Raw genomic sequence first — 21434 nt, forward strand, 5'->3', positions numbered from 1 at the left:
AGAGGTATACAGAAGTCTCACAAATGTCACAGAGCATCAGATTTTCCCTGGATACCAGCGTGTAAGGACACCAACAGCAAGGCTGTTTTACAGAAAGCCCTTTATGTGAGTGCCATCCTCACTGCAAGGACAGGAACTTGCAGGCTGAGATAAATTGAGCCAACAGATACAATCTTCTGGTTGGCACACAGACTCACACAGAAACAGAGTGATAAGCAAACAGAATGAGAACGCCCTTACCTCTTCTCTTATCAAAGTGAGCACAGCTGTCTTGTCAGATTCATTGAGGCAGATCCCATCCAGGGGGCTCTCACCTCCGCAGGCCACAGACATGGGAGCCTTCTCCAGAGAAGATTCCAACAGGCCCTGTAGAGAGGAGTTCATTTAATATGGCTAATCTTCAGCTTCTTAGCCCACTCATCCCTGAATAACTTCCCCATTATAAAGAAAATCCCACCGGGCGTGGTGGCGCATGCCTTTAATCCCAGCACTCAGGAGGCAGAGGTAAGAGTATCTCTGTGAATTCAAGGCCGCCCTGAAATTAGTGAATTCCAGGTCAGCCTGGGCTAGAGAAAAACCCTACCTTGAAAAACCAAAAAAAAAAAAAAAAGAAAAAAAAAAAAAAGAAAGAAAATGTGCTTAAAGCAGCAGCAGCATGAGAGAAGTTTTAAGTAAACAATTAGTCATAGCACTAACTAAAGAGAAATGGCTCTAATGAGCTTAAGGGCATCAGGGTACTCTTTGGTTTGGGGAGCATAGAGCCTAGCAAATTTATTTACTTCTTGTGAAAAGGAAAAAAGCATAATTACCAACTCACCAATTAGCAAAGAGTCACAGACATAAAAGACACATGTTTCAATGGTTCATTTTTCTGGTATTTTCTGAGAATGTGTCCTATGCAAATAATTTTTCAAAGATAGGGACAGCCTTTCTTTTCACATACAGAGATGATGTGAACATGTCTTTATTTAACTACTTTGTATAGAAGTGTTTCTAAAATGTGTTATAACTTCCAGGCCTAAGGAGGCAGACATGGCAAAGGTATCTGAACTCTGCCTCTACTTTTGTACTTGGATGACTTGGGATCAGCACGAACTTTGTCTGCTGTATATGCCACCTTGCTGTAGGACAGCAGCTCTTTCAGGAACCTGCCATCATGTTCACAAAGTGGCCATATGTACATCGAAACCTGGGTCTGACCACAGGCTGTAGACACGGGCATTGGAATATCATGCTTAAACAAAACCAAACCAAAACAAAACAAACAAAAAAAGAAGTAGCAAAAAGAAAGAAAATAATTAGCTTTCTCCTGGACAGCCCTCATAATTCTGGAAAGCCCTGTAGGAGCTGCTGGAGGACAACAGTCACTAACTGCATGAGTCAGCAGCAGACTCTTGTAGACTATAAAATCAACCAGCAGCAGGTCAAGTAGTGCACACTTATGTGATAGCACATTCAGTCTCTGTGGGTAGCCAACAAACTGTTCTCTGATTGGACATGAAGCCAGCTCAGTGGGAGAGAACTCGTATCTGGTACTGGAAACCAAGTCAGAATCCCATGGTCAGGAAACTCAGACTTCAGAGAGCAGCCTCCACTGCTCTCTGGAGAAGAGTGGGAATACAAACACATACCCTCATGCTCTCAACTTTGCCTGCCCCTGAGGTGGTTTGATTTAGGTGTCCCCCATAAACTTAGGAGTTCTGAATGTTAGGTTCCCAGCAGATGGAGATTTGGGAATTAATGCCAGGGCAGGCTTATGGGTGTTATAACCCATTTCCCCTTGCCAGTGTTTGGCATACTCTCCTGTTGCTGTTGTCTACCTGATGTTGGCCAGGAGGTGATGTCCACCCTCTGCTCATGCCATTGTTTCCCCCTGCCATCATGGAGCTTCCTCTCAAGTCTATAAGTCAAAATAACCCTTTTGTTTTCCTGTAAAAGCTGCTCTTGGTGTGCTGATTTCTGCCAGCAATGTGAACTTGACTACAACATCCCCTTTAAACCAAGCTGCTCTCAGTCTTGGTTGGAGAATTTGCTTTACTTTACAAATGGCAGTGAAAATGGAGGAGAGTCACAATCCACCAATAAGACAAGAGCCAACTGCCAACATGAGATATGCCACATCTGCCAGGGCCTAGGAGACATTTCAGGGCAAGTAGTGACATGAACGGTACTCTTATGGTTAGCCTGACAATTAATTCCAGGGTGATGGTGACAGACACAGTGATCAATCAAAACCTATCAAAGCAAAAAACTGGAGGCTACAGAAAACACATTAAATAGGACAGCCAGCAGGCCAGCCATGGCCCAGGGAACACTGTGGAAGAGGGGGCAGAAAAAGTATAAGAGCCAAATAAGTGGGTAGGGATACACTGAGGCACAGTCCCACAGCTAACTCACAGGGACTGACTGAGGCCTTCATAACCCTACAGTGATTACTATAAACCCACTGAGGAGGGCCTCTAGGTAATAGGATCAGGGGAAGGGAATATGAGTAGTACATACATACATACATGCATGCATGAATTAAACTAAAAAAAACCTGAGCCTGCTCTTATTTGGTAGAGGGGGAGCAGCTCTTCTTTTGTGCTATGAAGTTTGCGGCTTCCTTCTGGCAACTCTTGACCATCTGATGTCCCAGCTTACTTCTACAGTGACCTCAAGTCCTGAGAGACATATCAGGTCAGCATTTGGTTGTTCTCTAGAACATGGACTTTACTATTTTCCTACCCCAGAAGCATTTTTCTTTTTTTTTTTTTTTGGAGGCTATTTCCTCACACCTAGAAAGTGAATTTTTGTTTTGTTTTGTTTTTGTTTTTGTTTTTCGAGGTAGAGTTTCACTTTAGCTCAGGCTGACCTGGAATTCATTATGTAATCTCAGGGTGGCCTTGAACTCATGGCGATCCTCCTACCTCTGCCTCCCGAGTGCTGGGATTAAAGGAGTGAGCCAATACACCAAGCTGAAAGTGAACGTTTTGTGTACATGTCTGATCTAATTATTGGGGAACATCTTAAATGCCAAAGTGACATGACCTGGAAATAATCTTAGCCCTACATGTGAGTATGACTAATGAGTTCGTCCATTCTGTGGTATTTACTTCAGCTAAGACTAAACAGAAATCCCAATGCCAACATAGATCAGTGGCCACATACTTAGATGCTCAAAACACATATAGTTTTAGCATATAGTTTGATGGACCTCAGCCATAGGCCAATATAGAAACTCATCTTGAGACACAGAAAGGGGAAATACCAAAGGCCCCAGCTACCACACCCATTCTCTTATCACTTGGAGAATAGCAGCTGCCCACCCCGGGTTTCCCCGGAACCTGTCTATCACTAGAGACAGAAGGCATTTGTGGAGGCAGCCTCTGGCATAGCTCCAAGTCCCCTAGTACTAATTCTCATGTGTGATCTCATTTTGGGTGCAGGCTGAACGGAGTGACTCCCTAGGATAGACAATGTCTTTGGCCTCTATGCACTGAAAATCTCTATGGAAAGGCCCATGTGCCAAAATACTGACATTGATAACTTTACCCAAATCCAGATAAGACTTGATTGACTGGGAGTAGCCCAAGTCAGATGACCCAGCAAAGCCACCAGGAATCCCAACCCACAGAAACAATGAAGCAAGAAATGTTTGTTGTTTTAAGTCACTGAATTTTGGAGCAATGTGTTACTCAGAGGTAGAGAGCTAACATATCCCTGAACACATGAACCATCTTATTAACTTCCAGTGTCTGGTTTCACATCAAGACTCTTTCTTGGGGTGCTGGAGAAATGGCTTAGTGGTTAAGGAACTTGCCTGTGAAGCCTGAGGGCCCACGTTCGACTCCCCAGATCCCACGTAAGCCACATGTACAAGGTGACACTAGTGCACAAGGTGGCACATGCATCTCCCTGGAGCTCGACTGCAGTGGTTAGAAGTCCTGGTGTGCCAATTATCAATCTCTCTCTCTCACAAAAAAGGTTATACAAAAAAATAATAATCTTTCTTGGGGGCTAGAGAGGTGGCTTAGCAGTTAAGGCACTTGCCTGCAAAGCCAAATGTCCCAGGTTTGATTCCCCAGGGCCCCTGTGAGCCAGATACACCAGGTGGTGCACATGTCTGGAGTTTGTATGCAGTGGCTGGAAGCTCTGGCACACCCATTCTCTCTCTGTTTGACTGTTTTTTTCTCTCTCTCAAATAAATAAATAACACTAGTAATATTTTTTAAAAAAGAACCTTTCTTGGACCAATGTTGTAGCTCAATGACAGAACACTTGTTCCACACCCCGCCATCTCCCTAACCACAGAACCATGGGAGAGGATGGGGAAGGGGAAAGAGAAGAGGGTAGAGAGAAACAGGGAGGGAAGAGAAAGGGGGAAAGAAAGAAGAAAAACAAAACAGAAGAGGAGAAGGGAGGTGAGAGGGTGGGGGAAAGGAGAGAAGACTTTTCTTTATCTCACATTGGGTTGACACATTTTATTTTTCTGATACTTAAGTTACATTTCACAATAAGTCTCTGGCTAAGTTATTATTATATTCTTGTCAGAGCCCCTAAGTCTAGTCAATTCTAGGAAACAGCCTGTCTCCTATGGCCATCAACATTAGCAAGAATTTTGGAAAAAGCAAGATACTAGCATGCATTCAGAAGTTCAATATTTCACTCATTTGTGAAGGGGATAATGAACAAGCCTGCTTGGTCCTCTCACTTCAGCTCTCGGGTACTGGGGTCAAAGACTGCATCATCACCACTCAGCTGACAGTCTTTGTCTTGTGGGTCGAGGTATAAGGAGTTCTATCACAACTTTAGCTACTCCATCAACCACACTGTGTCCTAAGGATCTTCAAAACTACCAAAACAGCCCAGAGTTTTCTCAAGCTCAAGTTCTGTCCTTAACATGCCACAGGATGTAGGGACTGGGGAACTAGCCCTGCAGGCTCCTCAAAGCCCCAATATAAAAATGTTCTCTACAGTTCTGTCCTGCTTTTGCATTCCAAATGCATAATTCCTTCACTCAGCAATGCCCACAGTGGCAGGTTTTGGTGGCAGCCAACAAGACAATCATGGTCACTACCTTCTCATCACACTTAAGAGTCTTATAGCGAAGGCAAGGAAAAAGAGAAATGATTCACAGAGGTAAGTTCACAGAATTGAAAGAAATTCCACAGTGGTAAGTAAATGCCAAATGTGGAGGGAAAGAGGGAACTCTTAACCACCATGCCTGGCTTTAATTTACTTTAATTATTACTTTTTTTTTTTTTAATCTTTTTGGTTTTTTGAGGTAAGGTCTCACTGTAGTTCAGGCTGACCTGGAATTCACTATGTAGTCTCAGGGTGGCCTCGAACTCAGAGTAATCCTCCTACCTCTGCCTCCCGAGTGCTTAAAGGCATGTGCCACCATGGCCACCCTTTAATTTTAATAATAGAGTTTTGTTAATCCAACCTATCCAAAATAGGACCTTACCATGTAATCAATAAAAAAGTCAGAGAGATGTACAATCCCCTTTTGCATACTAAATCTTCAAACACTAGCTGTATTTCACACATACAGGATGTTCAGATTCAGAATAGCTTCAGTTCAAGTGTTCAATAGTCACATGTGACAAGTGGCAGTTGTATAGAATGTTATGCATAAACTATGAATTCCTCAAGTGAAGAAACTACAAATATATGTATATAATATAATATGCATGTATATCTGTATATGTATATGTATGTATGTGTATGTATATACACACATACATATATATGTATGTATGTGCATGTATATGTGTGTGTGTGTGTGTGTGTGTGTATCATCACCTAATATTGGAATTTGTTTAGCAAATACTTCAGAACAAGTAAGGGAAGATATCTGAAATCCACCCTCCAAATTTAGAAACTTACAAGTCCAGCAGATCCGTCTTTCTCCATCTTCTGGCATGTCTCTTTCTCTATGCCTAAAATATAAAAAGACATTTTTGTAGTTATCCCAAGAAATTAGTGACTTCCTTTCCAGTGAGACTTGGGAGCTCAAGTCAGGCCCAGAATGCCTAAACACACCAATAGCATTTCAAGATTTTAAGAGGAGCACTGGCACTCTCTTGGTATTAGTCTGCCCATCACTCAGAAGAGCAAGCACATAGAGTCAGCCATAAGCAGTCAATCCTAGGCAGAAAGCATGGCAAGTCTGCCCTCTTGTGTCAACTGAAAGTTAGCTTGTGAATTATACCAACCATGGAATTACTTCAGAAATAGAAATTAACGCTTAATGCTATTTTAATAGTTTGAGTACATTTAAATTCCAGCCCAGAAGGATACTCTCAGTCTGATTAATGTAGCAGATAAAATAAGTCTTAAGTCTGAAGCCTGAAAAACTATGTTCATCATCCTCTCCATACCTTAACTGGGTTCCTTGTTGCCAAGTCTATTTTTCCCATTATCACTAGGTAGCATTGTTTTTAAAAACCAAGAGATGTTCTCATTAAAGAAAATTTAAAGCTACAGAAAAGCATGCAAAAATTTAAAGCTATAATATCCATATAGAAATAACTAAATACTATCTTAGTCAATAATTACTTAAAGCACAGTATGTCCAGCACACCCCTGACTTCATATCCTTTAAAATCTCTCCCAGACCTGTAAGGTGAAACTCCAAGCCCTCACTACAATGCCATTTTCCCCTATCACTAGATGCTCATAGATGGCACTGTACTGATATGAAAGGTCCCCACCAGCGCTGTGTGAGTCTGATCCTCTGAAGAATGTCTGTTGGTGCCCATCAGGACCCTCCTACACTATCTCCTGAGCACAGCCTGACTCTTATACTGGAACCACTGGTGACATTCTGGTGGTCACAGCCTCTGTTGACTACATTGGAAGAGCTCATCAGAAACAGTATGACAGCTTGTTCCAATCTGCTTCACTTTCCCAAAGCCAACTAGCCAGTTGATGGACTTTGAAAACAGCACTGTATCTAGTAGTGACCCGGTTTTCTACAAGCCCCTGTTAAGGAATTTCCTCCAGTGAGGAAGAATATGATGAAACAAACATTTACCATGGGCTTGCATCAGAGGAAATTCAAAGCCACATCTCTCATAATTCCTAACAAGTTGTTTACAACAGCCACCCTGCTACAAGGAAGGGTGTGCACAGCTCGGAGACGGGAGGGACAGGAAGAACATGCTGAAGTACTCGGCACCGTGGGAACCAAGAAAAATTCAAGACAGAGTAAAAACTGGGCAAAATTTTTATAGAAAACAGCAAAGAGGGGTTGGAGAGATGGCTTAGCGGTTAAGCGCTTGCCTGTGAAGCCTAAGGACCCTGGTTCGAGGCTCAATTCCCCAGGACCCACGTAAGCCAGATGCACAAGGGGGTGCATGCATCTGGAGTTCGTTTCCAGTGGCTGGAGGCCCTGGTGTGTCCATTCTCTCCTCTCTGCCTGTCGCTGTCAAATAAACAAGTAAAAACAACAATAACAAAAGAAAATAGGAAAGAAAAGCTTTTAAAACATACAGAAGAATACTTGGGCTGCAAGGCCACTGAGAAATCCGGCTGGAGCTGAGCTGATAACCTCCTCCATGTAGACCAGCTAACAGAAAGCTGGAAGAAGCCATGTTGCATGCAGTTCAATGGGAGAGAGATAAATCACCAGTGAAGATACTCAACAGTGGACACTGCAAGCCTTATAGTTAGCTAGCCAGGCCAAATGAGCCAACAGGGTGCAATATTGGCATGTCTGTCATGGTGGAAACCAACTGCCCTCTAACTGGACTGGAGGCCTGCTTCATGGGAGGGAATACATTCCTGACACTGAAAACCTAAAACAGGGGTAGTCACGAGCCCTAGGGGTGTAACATCTGCTGCTGTCTGGCTAAATGTATATACTATGCTCATCAAACTGCCCACTAAGCACTTCTCTTAATGTTCATACCTATATATTAATGCTACTTTCACTTTTGGTTGAGAACTTTCTCTTTTCAGAGGGCAGTGACCTTGGGATGACTCAGAAGGCATCATGGTGCTGGGATGAAGTGACAGGAGTGCTCAGCACTGCAATATCTCTATCACACCTCCCAAAGCTCAGGGTCTATTGCGGATGAGGGGGCAAAAGAATTTAAGAGCCAAAGGAAGGGTAGGACTCCTTAAAATGTGATCCTCCAGACACAAAATTGCCTGGATATCCATGACCTTACAGTGCCTGACACTACCTACACAAGACCATCATAATAGGAGGAAAAGATGACATCAAAATAAGAGTGACTGATTGAGAGGAAGAGGGGATGATGGAGAATGGAGTTTCAAAGGAGAAAGTGGGGGGGAGGGAGGGCATTACCATGGGATATTGTTTATAATCATGGAAGTTGATAATAAAAAAATAAAAAACATGCAGAAGAAAAAAATGAAGGCATTAAGCATAAAGCCTTTGGAAAAAAATCAACAATGTGTGGCACATTTATCTTATAGGTGGTGTCACACTTTCAATCTGGAATGTTCACCACAGGCCTATGTGTTCAAGGCTTGGTCCCAGAGTGGCTCTATTGGAAGGCTGTGGAAGCATTAAAAGGTACAGTGAGCAGGAGGGTCTCAGGTCACAGGAGGTGCATCAAAGAAGGCAGTGAGACTCCAGACCCTTCCTTTCCTCTCTCTGTTTCCTGGCCATGAGTGGGCAGTTTTCCTCTCCATATGTCTTGTGCCATTGGCCCATGCACACTCTCAAATGGCAATTTGTCCACTTGATCATGATTTGAGATCTCTAAACTCTGAGCCAAAATAAATTTTTCCACTTCACAGGTTTATTATCTTGGGCTATAGTAATGGAAAGGTGATTAACGCTGATGGGAAACTGAGACCAGGGGGACATGCAGGAGGTCAGGGGCAACAATTTGTTCTAAGTTTTGACATCCTACGTGTTTCCTTGGTTTGACAGCACAGCATGACTTAGGGTTTTAAATATGAAAGCCCACAAATTAAATTGTGTTCCTCATGAAGATCTGAATCTTTAAAAAAATTGTATACATACACAAATGTGAATAACTTGTCATAACAGAAGCTGCAGGCCACAGTTATGACATGGGACTTAAGACCTGGCCTTCCACCTAGAGTGATACATAGACTCCTGTGGTAAGAGGCCACAGGCCAGGTTAGTCTAGGTTCCTTGTTAGAATGTTATGGCTTTTACAGACATTGGTCAACCTCAATCGACCATTTGTTACAGGAAAATTTACAGTAGCCTAATATAGTAAAATAGCCCAATATAGTGTAACAGTCACTTCCTACTTTGGCCCTAGGTCAACACTGCAGGGTCAGGCTGCTTAGGCTAGAACCTGACCCCACCACACTAGCTACACTGCTCAGCACACCTCGCTAAACCAGGACCACTGGTCCTCTCCAATACATGCTAGGAAGATTTCTATTATCTTCCACTGAAAATAAGTAACAGGCGCTCACTCAGGAGGGGTCTTCCTGATGCTCAGAAGAAAAAAATGACATCATCCTTAAAGACAGAGACACCAAGAATGTGAACAAGTGGGCCTTGCTATGTTCCTTCTGGCTTTCACCATTCGGCCATTCCCTTCTGTCCTCAAATCACACTTCTGTGTTACTGTCCACAAAAACAGTTTTTCTGCTGGGCATAGTGGCACATACAATCCGAGCTCCTGCAAGGCAGAGACAGGAGGAACAGTTCCAGCTCAAAGCCAGCCTGGTCTACATATTGTGTGCCAGGACAGCCAACACCACAAACTGGACCCTATCTCAAACTACTATTAAAAAGAAACAGTTCTCTGTTTCTTTGTCCTTCATTTTGGAAGATTCTTTTATCTTGGGAAACTTACATTACTGTAGGCATGATGGTACACACCTGTAATCCAGCACTCAAGAGATGGTAGCAGGATAATCATGAGTTTAAGGCCAACTTGGACCACACAGATCCTATCTCAAAACAAAAACAAACAAAAAAATGGGGATGCAGCTCAGTGGCAGGGCACTTGCCTAACTGGTACATGACTCTGGGTTCAATGCCCAGTACTGCAAAACATTAGCAAACAAATTTTTAAAACCTTGTCTTTAATAAATTTGTATGAATTTCTCTTGCTAGTCCTATTTTTGTCATGGAATTTCAGCCATAAACCATGCAATGAATACCTTCCACTGCTAGCCACCTGAACTTGATTTAGCAACTTTGTTTCTCTGAAGAATATGAAAAGCATAGCCTAGTGAGGAGCAATGAGTTTCATGTAACCCACTCAGAACAGTGCCTACACAGGTCAGGCTTAACTAAGCATGCTTCATATTATAATGTCTGTTACTTAAACAATGAGCACAATAATTACAAAAAGTCAAATATATAAAACATTTAAAATTGCTACACTTTAAGACTGGCCCTCACTTATCTGTTTGTCCCTAGGACTGTGGTAAGCACTTTCCTGCATCTCTTACAGTAAAGAGCCAAGGGCAGATTAGCATCTTAATCTACCCTCCATTCTCCATCTCTCTAAGATAGTCTTGCCTGTGTGCATAAAAGGCGAAGAGATACTTCCATACCTGCTTCTGTGGATGAAAGCGCATGGTTTATGGTAGACACAGGAACATTGGAACATTCAAAGTACTCCAGGTCTTCCGCTGGCTCACCTTTCACCTCAGCCCCAGCTGATTTCTGACCACATGATGTGGACGCCAGTTTCTCCTCATCAGTAGCATGGCCGTCCCTATTAGAAATGTCTGAAGCCTGGGAAATCACTCCTCCTTCATCCTGGGAAATAGATGCAACAGAAAAGACACTACCCTTCAGGGGGTGGTATTGGAGCAAGTAGCCACAGCTCATGAAGACGTCCAGTAGGATTTGCCACAGCCCCATAAAGACGTCTAGTAGAACTTGCCACAACCCCAAAAAGACATTCAGTAAGATTTTCCACAACCCCAAAAAGACATCCAGTAGGATTTGCCACAGCCCCATGAAGACATCCAGTAGAATTTTCCACAACCCCATAAAGACATCCAGGAGGATTTGCCACAACCCTATGAAGACGTCCAGGTGGATTTGCCACAACCCCATGACGACATCCAGTAGGATTTTCCATGGCCCCATAAAGACATCCGGTAGGATTTGCCACAAATCCAAAAAGACATCCAGTAAGATTTGCCACAACCCCAAAAAGACATCCAGTAGGATTTGCCACAACCTCATAAAGGTATTCAGCAGGATTTGCCACAGCCCCCAAAAGACATCCAGTAGGATTTGCCACAACCTCATAAAGGCGTCCAGTAGGATTTTCCACAGCCCCATAAATACATCCTGTAGGATTTGCCACAGCCCCACAAAGATGTCTAGTAGGAATTGCCATGGGTCAATAAAGATGTCCAGTAGTATTTGCCATAGCCTCATACAGACATCCAGTAGGACTTGCCACAACCCCATAAAGATGTCCAGTAGGATTTGCCACAACCCCATGAAGACATCCAGCAGGATTTGCCACAACCCCATGAAGACATCCAGTAGGATTTGCCACAACCCCATGAAGACATCCAGTAGGATTTGCCACAACCCCAGAAAGACATCCAGTAGGATTTGCCACAGCCCCATGAAGACGTCCAGTAGGATTTGCCACAGCCCCATGAAGATGTCCAGTAGGATTTGCCATGGATCCAGCTACAAAATGAGGAAGAAGCTGGAATCTTTCAATCATAACATACGATCTTTACTAGAATCAGCTTATGTGATTTGAGCCTAAAACTTGACAACTTGAGCTTTTCTAGCTTAAATTTGTAAGAATGGTAAGTGATCCAAGACCACAACCTTCTCATTTATATACCACCTATTTTTTTTCAAATATCAATCTTTTGAACTTTGAGGACACATTTAAAAATTTTCAGAATAAGTACTTTTTTGTATGTGTGTGCATGTGAGAGTGTCAGCACATACACCATGACCTATGTATAAAGGTCTGAGGATAACTTTCTAGTTGGTCCTCATTCCACCGAATTTTGAGGCACTTTCTCTCTCTCAAGCTCCCTCTTCTGTTGAGATTTTGCTTTGCTACACTCATTGCAAGCTTCTGGGAACTCCTGTCTGAGCCACACACCTCACCTTCAGTGTGCTGGAATTACCGAGGCAGGCCAACCACTGCTCCCAGCTTTCTCTGTGAGGCCTGGGGAGGGTCAAACTCAGGTACTCAGGCTTGAACGGCAAGTGCTTACTTAATCCACTCAGTCATCTCCCCAGCCCCAGAATAAATTCTTTACTGATAATTATATCAGAGAATTATCATTGAATAATCACCAAGGATGTGATTAATATCTGGCATTCTCTAAATACTGAACCTGTTTAATACAATACAGTTTACTCCAATGATCTTGTGGCCCTTTTTAAAAGTGTACAAACAAGGGGCTGGAGAGATGGCTACTGGTTAAGGTATTTGCCTGCAAAGACAAAGGTTCCCGGTTCAACTCTCTAGGACCCACGTAAGACAGGTGCACAAGGGGTGCATCTGCATCTGAAGTTCATTTGCAGTGGCTGGTGGCCCTGGCATGCCATTTTCTCCCTCCAGCCCCCCGCCTCTTTCTCTGTCTCAAATAAATTATCTATCTATCTATCTATCTATCTATCTATCTATCCACACACACACATATATATCTTTAATATATATATACATATATATATATTAAAGTATATAAACAAGTTCATTTATTTTCCTTTTTTTGGTTTTTTGAGGTAGGGTTTCACTCTAGCTCAGGCTAGCCTGCAATTCACTATGTAGTCTCAGGGTGGCCTTGAACTCATAGTGATCCACCTACCTCTGCCTTCCAAGTGCTGGAATTAAAGGTGTGCACCACCATGCCTGGCACAAACCAATTCTTTAACAGAAACTTGCAGCATTCTTTTTTCTCTCTGAATTTGTATTTCTACTCCACTTCCATCAAGAAGTTGCTCCATTGAAATACCCTTGTATGACTAAATGTCTTTTTTTTTTTTAGGCCTTTGGAACATTTCTTTATTAAAGAATTAATGTTTCCTTGGTCATAAGTCTCTTAAAATGTTTACTCTGGCAAGTTATCATTACAATTATGAATTCATGGTCTATCTGCAAAATACTGCTCATTTTTACATGAGTTACCAAACAAAAAAGTAGGTTTGGTTACACTAAGTTTCAACCTTTTATAGTATAATATATAGGATTTTTTTTCTTTTTAGAAAATCAAAATTAATTTGATAGTTCTTGCTGTCTGATTTGGCAAAATTTGAGGGAGTATTTCATACTTTTGTAACAAAGAATCACTCTGTTAGCAAACATAAAAAATATATATATATATATATTTATAAAATATATTTATAATATATATATATATATATATATATATATAATTTTTTAAGTATACAAACAAGTATTTTGTTTTTTTGTTGTTGTTGTTATTTGTGTTTTTTTTTTCAAGGTAGGGTCTTGCTGTAGCCCAGGGTGACCTCGAATTCACTATGTAGTCTCAGGGTGGCCTCGAACTCATGGTGATACTCCTACTTCTGCCTCCCAAGTGTGGTGATTAAAGGTGTGCGCCACCATGCCTGGCCTGCCCCCAGCTTTTTGACATCTTAAATTACATCAAGTTTCTCACACAAATTGTATACAATATGTTAACTTTAAATTGTATTTGTTGAAAGTAATAAATTGGAAAGCCACCTGAGTAAAAAAATTATCCAATTATTCTACACAACTATTTCAGATTGTCCCTTTGTTTGATAACTTGGACAATATCACACTGTGGTAATAAACCTTTTATAGTGGTTAGAACCATTGGTTAGAATGGAACTTTTTTAGGTGAAGAAGTGGTCATGGTGAGACTTCCCTGCTCTTTAGGGGCTTTCCTGAATGAGTTCAAGATATGAAGGATCTGATGACGGGTTTCCTTAAAGCTGAGTACCCAAGGGACACAAACGCCAGTCAGGGGACCACTGTTCTAAGGCACAAGAGTGGTGTCAGGTACAAACCTACCTGAGAACAAATATCCAATGCAAGAGCCTGAGTTTCGTATTTCTTCACCTTACAGCCACTCCTAAAAAGAGAGGAAAACAGACAAGCCAGTTTGGAATCCCAGTGACAACGCTCAAAGTGTAAGATGAAGCAAAGAGCAGGGCGTGCAGACAGAAGCCACGCACAGCGTCACACAATCACACACCTGCAGAGGAGCAGGTGTGTGGAAAGAAGCCAAGTGCACAGTGCCACACAATCATACATCTGCAGGGTAGAGACGCAGACATACTACAAGCCCAAATAAGAGAGAGCGGGCTGCTTCATTCTCCACTGTTATCTGTGAGTAGCAAACACCAGTACTCTAAGCCCTACCATGTTTCCTTATACGCCATCAGTAGCCCTTTCAAGAGCCCGAGGGCAGCCTTTGCAGCTAGAGATATTCCGTACTGACCCTCACTTGCTAGGCTTTTATGTTCCAGAAAAATTATCACACGTGGCCAGATTCTTTGAAAATTCTTTATTGCACTAAAAGCCACCGAAATCTTCTAAGACAGCCAGTCTAGACCTGGGTATTTACAGAAAAGAATTGCAGTCAATATAAAGTATTTTGAGTAAATTGTTACCATTCTTGTAAGTAGAAAGGTGAAAACTAAGTACTAAGAACTGTACAACGCGTAAGACTGAGGAAAACTTGTAACACCTGGATTTTTTTTAGATGAATACTTAATGTTTTATTATAGGACTAATTCAGATTATGCTCTGTTTTAATGAACTTAAGATTTTTCAGCAAATATGCCACTCTGACCATAATTTTTTCTCCCAACTTGTTTTTCTTTGGTGGGAAAAAAATACAAATACAAGTACATAAATTACCAGAATGTGCACAGTCATTGGTTCATTTTCTTTTCCTAATACTCTGTCATTGGCCACCAAGCTTAAGTTGACTCAGTAAAATTTATCAGTAAAATTTATTACCTGCTCCAAGCCAACAACTGCATCCCACAAAAAAAAAAAAAAAATCTAATTATTTCCAGCATTAAATGGCAGAGCAGCCCTTCAGACCATGGCTGTATGATCTTGGGGCCAAGCCAACTTTTGTTTCAAAGTGCCACATGCTAAGCCAGGGAACGCAAGCATCTCAGGTGGAAGGGACACCTCCACTCCTTAGGTGCAGATGATTGCAAGGCTAAGCTGACTTATGAAGTGGCAAATGAAATGCAAAACAAATCCTCGGAAGGTCAAAATCAGGAAGAGAAGCCAACATGCAATGGAAAGACAGAGCAGTGGTGGGAGAAGAAGGGCCAGCAGCTACCAGGACCGAATCAGCAGTGGAGTACTTACAACAGAAAACAGAGAAACTTCACTTGCTCAGTAGTCCTGATGCACCAACAAAATTAGAGACAAGAAAGAGACAGACAGATGGAAAAATCATGTAAAGACTGGGGTATCTTTGATCTAGTAGATGTAAAGTTGCTTTTAATATGAGGTGAGAAACAAATTAAAAATGTCATATTCATGAACATTAGCACTGGTGAGTGAATGACATCAAGACCTCAACACTCAGAAATGCCATATATCCAAATTTACAGATGGAAAGTAAACTTCTTGATGTGTAAGGCATAGAAAGACTACTTTCCTGATGCTGAGCACACTTACACTAGCTGTATAATTCCAAGTCAAAGGCAATGCCTAAGCAAAAATACAGTTGAAAAGACATCTGGTTATCTCTACAATAACTGTCACTAAAAAGCTTAAAATAAGCCATGCACACTGTGGCACATCCCAACACTTGGGAAACTGAGGCAGAAGGAGCTAGATTTCTAGGCCAGCCTGGGCTACAGATTGGGACAATGTCCCAAAAAAGAAGCTTAAAATGATTTCCCATCATTCATGTTATTTGGTCTGCAAAATTCCAATTGTATTATATTGTCTCCATTTCTTAGAAGAATCTAGATGCTAGTTATATACATGTTTTTGATGCTCCACAAAACATCTAACTGTCCACTTAAGATGCTGCTACCACACCTAGATTTATAGTTTTTCCTGTAAGTAGGCTCACCAAGTCCTAGTTTTCACAAGAGATCTAGCACTGCTTAGGTAATAATTTATTAGTGGGATGGGATGATTGCTCAGTGGTTAAAAATGCTTGCAAAGCCTACCAGCCCCGGTTCAATTCCCCAGTACATGTAAGCCTGATGCACAATGTGATATATACATCTTGAGTTCCTTTGCAGTAGTAAGAGGCCCTGGCATGTGCCCATTTTCCCACTCTTCCCTCAAATAAATAAATAAATAAATATTTTAAAAGAAATAAATATGGGAGCTACAAAAGATTAAGAAGCTCATTCCACAAAAACAGGATAGGTGGAAAATAACACCAGGCAGGGATGGCAGGACTCAAGAAGGTGTTTCTTGGTAGTAAATATACAATACAGAACATGCTTCTTCCTCACTGGCCCAGATTTAATCTTACAAGAATGCAATGGAGTCAAGTGGTGGCTATAATCCCAGTCATCAGGAGGCTAAGGTAGGAAGTTTGCCACAAGCTTAAGGCTAGCTTGGGGTACAGAGTGAGTGCCAGATTAGCCTGAGCTAGAGTAAGATACTGCTTTAAAAAAAAAGAGAGAGAGAGAAACAAACAACCAAAAAAAGAATGTCCTGAAAAGGCAACTCTCAAAAGATTCTTTCTAACTTTGATAGACATCTTTAAAGGACAACCTGCCCAGTCCATACCCCAGGTGCTACCTAGACATAGTTTTGACCTTAAAAGTTACAAAGTAGACTGTGTGCTGATATCCAATCAGGAATATTTTTAAAAGCCATTTAATAGCTCAAAGTCAGAGAACATATTAAGAACTACTAATGGCATTTGCTTGGTCTTCAAATCAACACTTCTACTCTTTAAACTTCTGGATATTTTCCTTTCTAGCATAATTCCCATCTGATGCTTTCTTCTTTTCATCACAACAATGCTGAGAAGTGTTTCCCCAGCTAATCTAATGACAACTGCAACAATGACACTTGTGATGCTCCCCTTTCCCATCCCATCTTCCATGCCACTAATCCTTGACATCCAATCCTTTATAAGGTGTCAGGACTTGTAAACAGTGCCTTTATAGCAAAGTCAAACTGAAACCTGGCATGAATGTGGCTTGAGGATCATTCTAGGAACTCCAAAGATGTGCAAAAGCCAGGTCCGCAGGAGAAATGGAGTGGGGGAGCTACATGATAAATTTTTGAGGACTTAACTGGCCATTAGAACTCTGGATTCTTATCATCACAGAAACTCTTCTTCTTGCTCATGATCCAGAAACTACATGGAGATAAGAATCCCCAAAAGTGGGGGAAAATTAGAGCTTTCTGTTCAACAAAGCCCTTTCAAATAATTTTGAACATTAATGACACTAGACAGATAACCTGTATGCTTGGAATTTTTGTCTGAAAGAACCTGAAGATGGCGGCTACCACTGATGACTTGGATTCTACATAGCTGAGTTCCTGAAGAGGACATCAGCAAACCTCAAGTCTACCGGATTTTTTAAACATTAAAAAAGTATCCAACGTGGGAGAAATGAGCTTACCTAAATAAGTTAAGGTTTCAGAAACAAGGCATAAATCTACAAAGGAAACCTCTAGCATTCCCAATTCCACACAAGAGGGAAAAGAATGAAGAATGCAGAATAAAGTTTGAAGTGTTGTATCTGCCCCAGTGTGCCTCAAAGATAGACACAATTCACCAAAACCAAAAGTAACCAACTGCCACACTCAGATAATACACCAAACCACCACATACAACACCTGCTGTCACTCACGTTATTAAACGCGACTTTGCCTTCTTGGGTGACTCTAAGAGTTCATTAACATGACTACCAGTAGTAGAACAGAAGTCATTGCTTGTCAAAGTTGTAGCTGGTTTAAAGGGATCCATAGATTCATCAAAGTTATCTGGGTCAAAATGGTAGGAGCCCTTAGAAGAGAGGGGTGGGGAATTTTGTAGAATGGTGTGGCTCCCAAAGGGGTTAAAGTTGGGGTGATCCCACTGACTAGGATCTAGCTGAATAGAACTGTGGGAAAGAGGGACATCTTGGATTTTTGGGTCTGCAGGCTGTTCTACACCTACTGGCTTACTGATGCCATCTTTATGTATCCTGGGCATCAGTTTGTTACCAGGTTTCCTGCCAAGTTTCCTTGGGAGGGCTCTGCTGGCCTCGACATTTTCCATATCTTCTGGGAAATCAAACTCAAGTTTGAGAGATGAGTTCTTGGACTCCTGTAGTTCAACCCCTGAGTCACTGGTGTCACTGCTGAAAGCAACAGAAGCTTCTTTAAGGTCAAGGGAAGGTTTCTGGCCCCTGGTACCTCCTAGAACAGACGTATGTGTGTTCTCATCACATTCACCAGGAATCAACTGGCAAGGGAGAGGCAAACCCTCCACAGCAATTTCGGCCTCAGAGAAGTTTCCCCCTACTATCTTCTTCCTTGGGGAGACTGGTTTGGGCTTTCTTAGCTTGCTTCTGCTGGCCACAGGCTCTGGACAGGGGCTCCCAGTCTTCAGATCAGCTTTGGGGACCTCAAATGAAACCCGCATGCTGCCTCCCGCCACTGGCTGGTCCTGGGAGGTGTCTGGGGCCAAAGAGGACAAAGCATCTTCTGAGACAGCAGCTACACAGCCACAGGCTGCTCTTGTTCCAAGAGGTTCTGGGACATCTGTAGAATGCTTGGTTTCTACTGAAAATGGCCTCACTATTGAGATTTTGCTGGCATCATGATCAAGTTCTCCTCTGACATCCCTGCCTGACAGAGAACCGATGCTCACTGTTGGTGCCCCATCTTCTGAAGGTCTAGAATGAGCCTCAGAGGAATGTTTCTCAATCACTTCTGCAACCAACTGCTCCTCAGCTTCTTGGGACTCTAGAAAAGAAAGCCAATCTGTTAATGAGTGCCTTTTCAGGTACTGATAGATACATCTGAATCCCCCTATGCAAGGATTAACTTCTTTCCTCTTTACTTTCATTTATGCAGGTCTACCACTCAGAAAGGACTACACCTGTTCCTTGGGGCAGGAAAGTTGTGTGCTAATGCTGTAGCTATTTTAAGAAGGTTAAGTAAAGCAAAGGTCTTCTTGTATAGATGGTATGTATCATGTGACATTAACACTGTGAGGGTTAATACTGAGTTGGAGGGATCTTCACACACCAAGGTTTAGCTATAGGGATGCAGAGAAGCATCAGAGCCACTCACAGGCCCATCTGACAGGTCTAGTCAGAATTTTACACAAGAAATAGATCTGAATCTATGGAAGTTAAAAACACAACTTTTCCCTATACCACAGAATAGAACTAAATGAACTGTTACAAACACAAATGAAAAGCCATGCCATGGCCAGTTCATGGTCTTTTCTATACACATAATAACTAGAAGAGCCAAATTACAAAAAAAGAAAAAAAAAAGTCAAATCCAGTTGTGGTGGCACACGCCTTTAATCCCAGCACTAGAGAGGCATAGGTGGGGGGATCACTGTAAGTATGAGGCCACCCTGAGACTGCATAGTGAATTCCAGGTCAGCCTGGGCTAGAGTGAGACCCTACCTTGAAAAACCAAAAAAAGATGATAATAATAATAAAATCAAAAAGCAGACATAGATGCTGCTTTAAAGGCTGGACACTGGGATATGCATCTATAATCCTAGCATTTAGGAGGTAGAGGCAGGAGACCAGGAGTTGGAGGCCAGCCTAGGCTTCATAGTGACACTACTCAAAAACAACAAAACAACAACAACAAAACAAAACAAAACAAAACAAAAAACCCCACAAGCCAGCTGTGGTGGCCCAAGCCTTTACTCACGGCACTGGGGAGCAGAGGTAGAAGGATCGCTCTGAGTTCAAGGACAACCTGAGACTACATAGTGAATTCCAGGTCAGCCTGGGCTACAGCGAGACCCTATCTTGAAAAACAAATAAGCAAAAAACCCCACAAGGCTGGGGAGATGGCTCAGCAGGTAAAGGCACTTGATTGAAAAGTCTGCTGGCCCAGGTTCAATGCCCTAGAACCCATGTAAACCCAGATCCACAAAGGGGCATGTGTGTCTGGAGTTCATTTGCTGACAAGAGGCCCTGACATGCCCATACTCTTTCTCTCTCTCCCTCCTTGAAAATAAATATTTTCTTAAAATACAAAATCAAGATGACTTTGTAAACAAATGTCCTGTAGTTAACTAAGACACAAACCATAAAGCAATGTTCTTTTTCTTCTGGAATATTTGTCTCTAGACTAGGCCCAGTAAACCCCTTAATCACCTTTAAAAAGAAATAAAAATCTCTTTTACTTGGGGTTTTACTAGAAAAAAAGGTTATAGACAGGAAAGAAGCAGTTCTTTTCTTCCTAAGATTCCTACACTCACCAGCTTCTTTCACTGGAGTCCACTCCTCAAAGGCACCCTCCCATCTCTGCTCTACTCTTCTCCAAGATATAGATGGAGCTTCTCTTCCTCCTCTGTTTTCAATTTTTAAGAAATATTTTATTTGTTTATTTGCAAGGAGAGAGACAGAGAGAGAGAATTGGTGCACCAGGGCCTCTTGCCACTGCAAATGAACTCCAGGTACATGTGACACTTTGTGCATCTGGCTTTATGTGAGCAGTGGGGAGTCAAACCCAGGCCATTGGGCTTTCCAAGCATGAGCTTTTAACGCTAAGCCATTGCCCCAGCCCCTCCCTCCTCTTTCTAATCTTCATCAATTGCTGCTTCTGAGAGCCTGACATTCGAGAAAGTGAAGGTATATTTACCAATGCTTGGGCAGGGGACAGCCCCAGTGCTGGGAAAGAAGGACAAAGAAAAAAGGAGCACATATCTAGGAGACAAAAGGTTCTAACCCAGCACTGGCCCCCAACCATCCCTGGACATCCATGGTGGCTCTACAGATTAAAGAGGGCTGGCCAGCCACTTGTCATTCCCTCCCTGCTAACTGCAAACTCTTGCCTGGCATTTTTACTCTACATCCAAAGGGATTTGTGTGAAATAGCCTCATTCCCACACTGCTCACTTGCTGGTATCACTGTCTTTCGGCAGGCAATGGCTGGGAACTGTTTCTGCCATAGCACCAGTCCTGTCATGGGGGATGGGGAAGAAAAGAAAGCAACTTTCATCTAATTAAGCCTCCAGCCTAAGCACACAGCAGAAATCTTGCCAAAAAGCACTTGCTTCTCTGGTCATTTCTTGACCACCTCAGGGCAGGTGTCAGGTAACCTATACTCAGATACTGTGGACCCCACCTCAGCATACCCTGTCACCAACAAAATGTCCTAACAGGGTAGAAGAGTATTTTTGTTCAATTAAGCCAGTCTGAGAAGCTGTGGGAGACACAAAACAAGTAAAAATAAACTGTACATACAATTTGAGGAATAGCGGGTGAGATTGTATTTGTTCTTACACTATCAATCAGCAAATGCCCAAGCATCAGCTGGCCCACATATCTAGCTCTGCCCTAGAATAGAAACTTCTAGCCTATC

The 21434-nt window shown here is 42.2% G+C and overlaps 1 protein-coding gene across 3 annotated transcripts in view; it reads right to left on the minus strand.

The window, feature by feature from the left end:
• Positions 1 to 21434, minus strand: part of Tacc1 (transforming acidic coiled-coil containing protein 1) — a 56736-nt gene that overhangs the window by 16845 nt on the left and 18457 nt on the right. For 2 of the 3 annotated variants that reach the window (XM_045131879.1, XM_004668998.2), the window contains exons 3-7: positions 17741 to 18839; positions 13950 to 14010; positions 10510 to 10717; positions 5872 to 5924; positions 241 to 366 (exon numbers count right to left, since the gene is read on the minus strand). In XM_045131879.1, coding sequence (XP_044987814.1) covers positions 241 to 366; positions 5872 to 5924; positions 10510 to 10717; positions 13950 to 14010; positions 17741 to 18839 — 1547 coding nt within the window. The remainder of the gene's footprint in view (positions 1 to 240; positions 367 to 5871; positions 5925 to 10509; positions 10718 to 13949; positions 14011 to 17740; positions 18840 to 21434) is intronic. The other variant, XM_004668999.2, reaches the window with a different exon arrangement.

Source organism: Jaculus jaculus, chromosome 12 (genome assembly GCF_020740685.1).
Source record: "Jaculus jaculus isolate mJacJac1 chromosome 12, mJacJac1.mat.Y.cur, whole genome shotgun sequence".
Lineage (NCBI taxonomy): Eukaryota > Metazoa > Chordata > Mammalia > Rodentia > Dipodidae > Jaculus > Jaculus jaculus.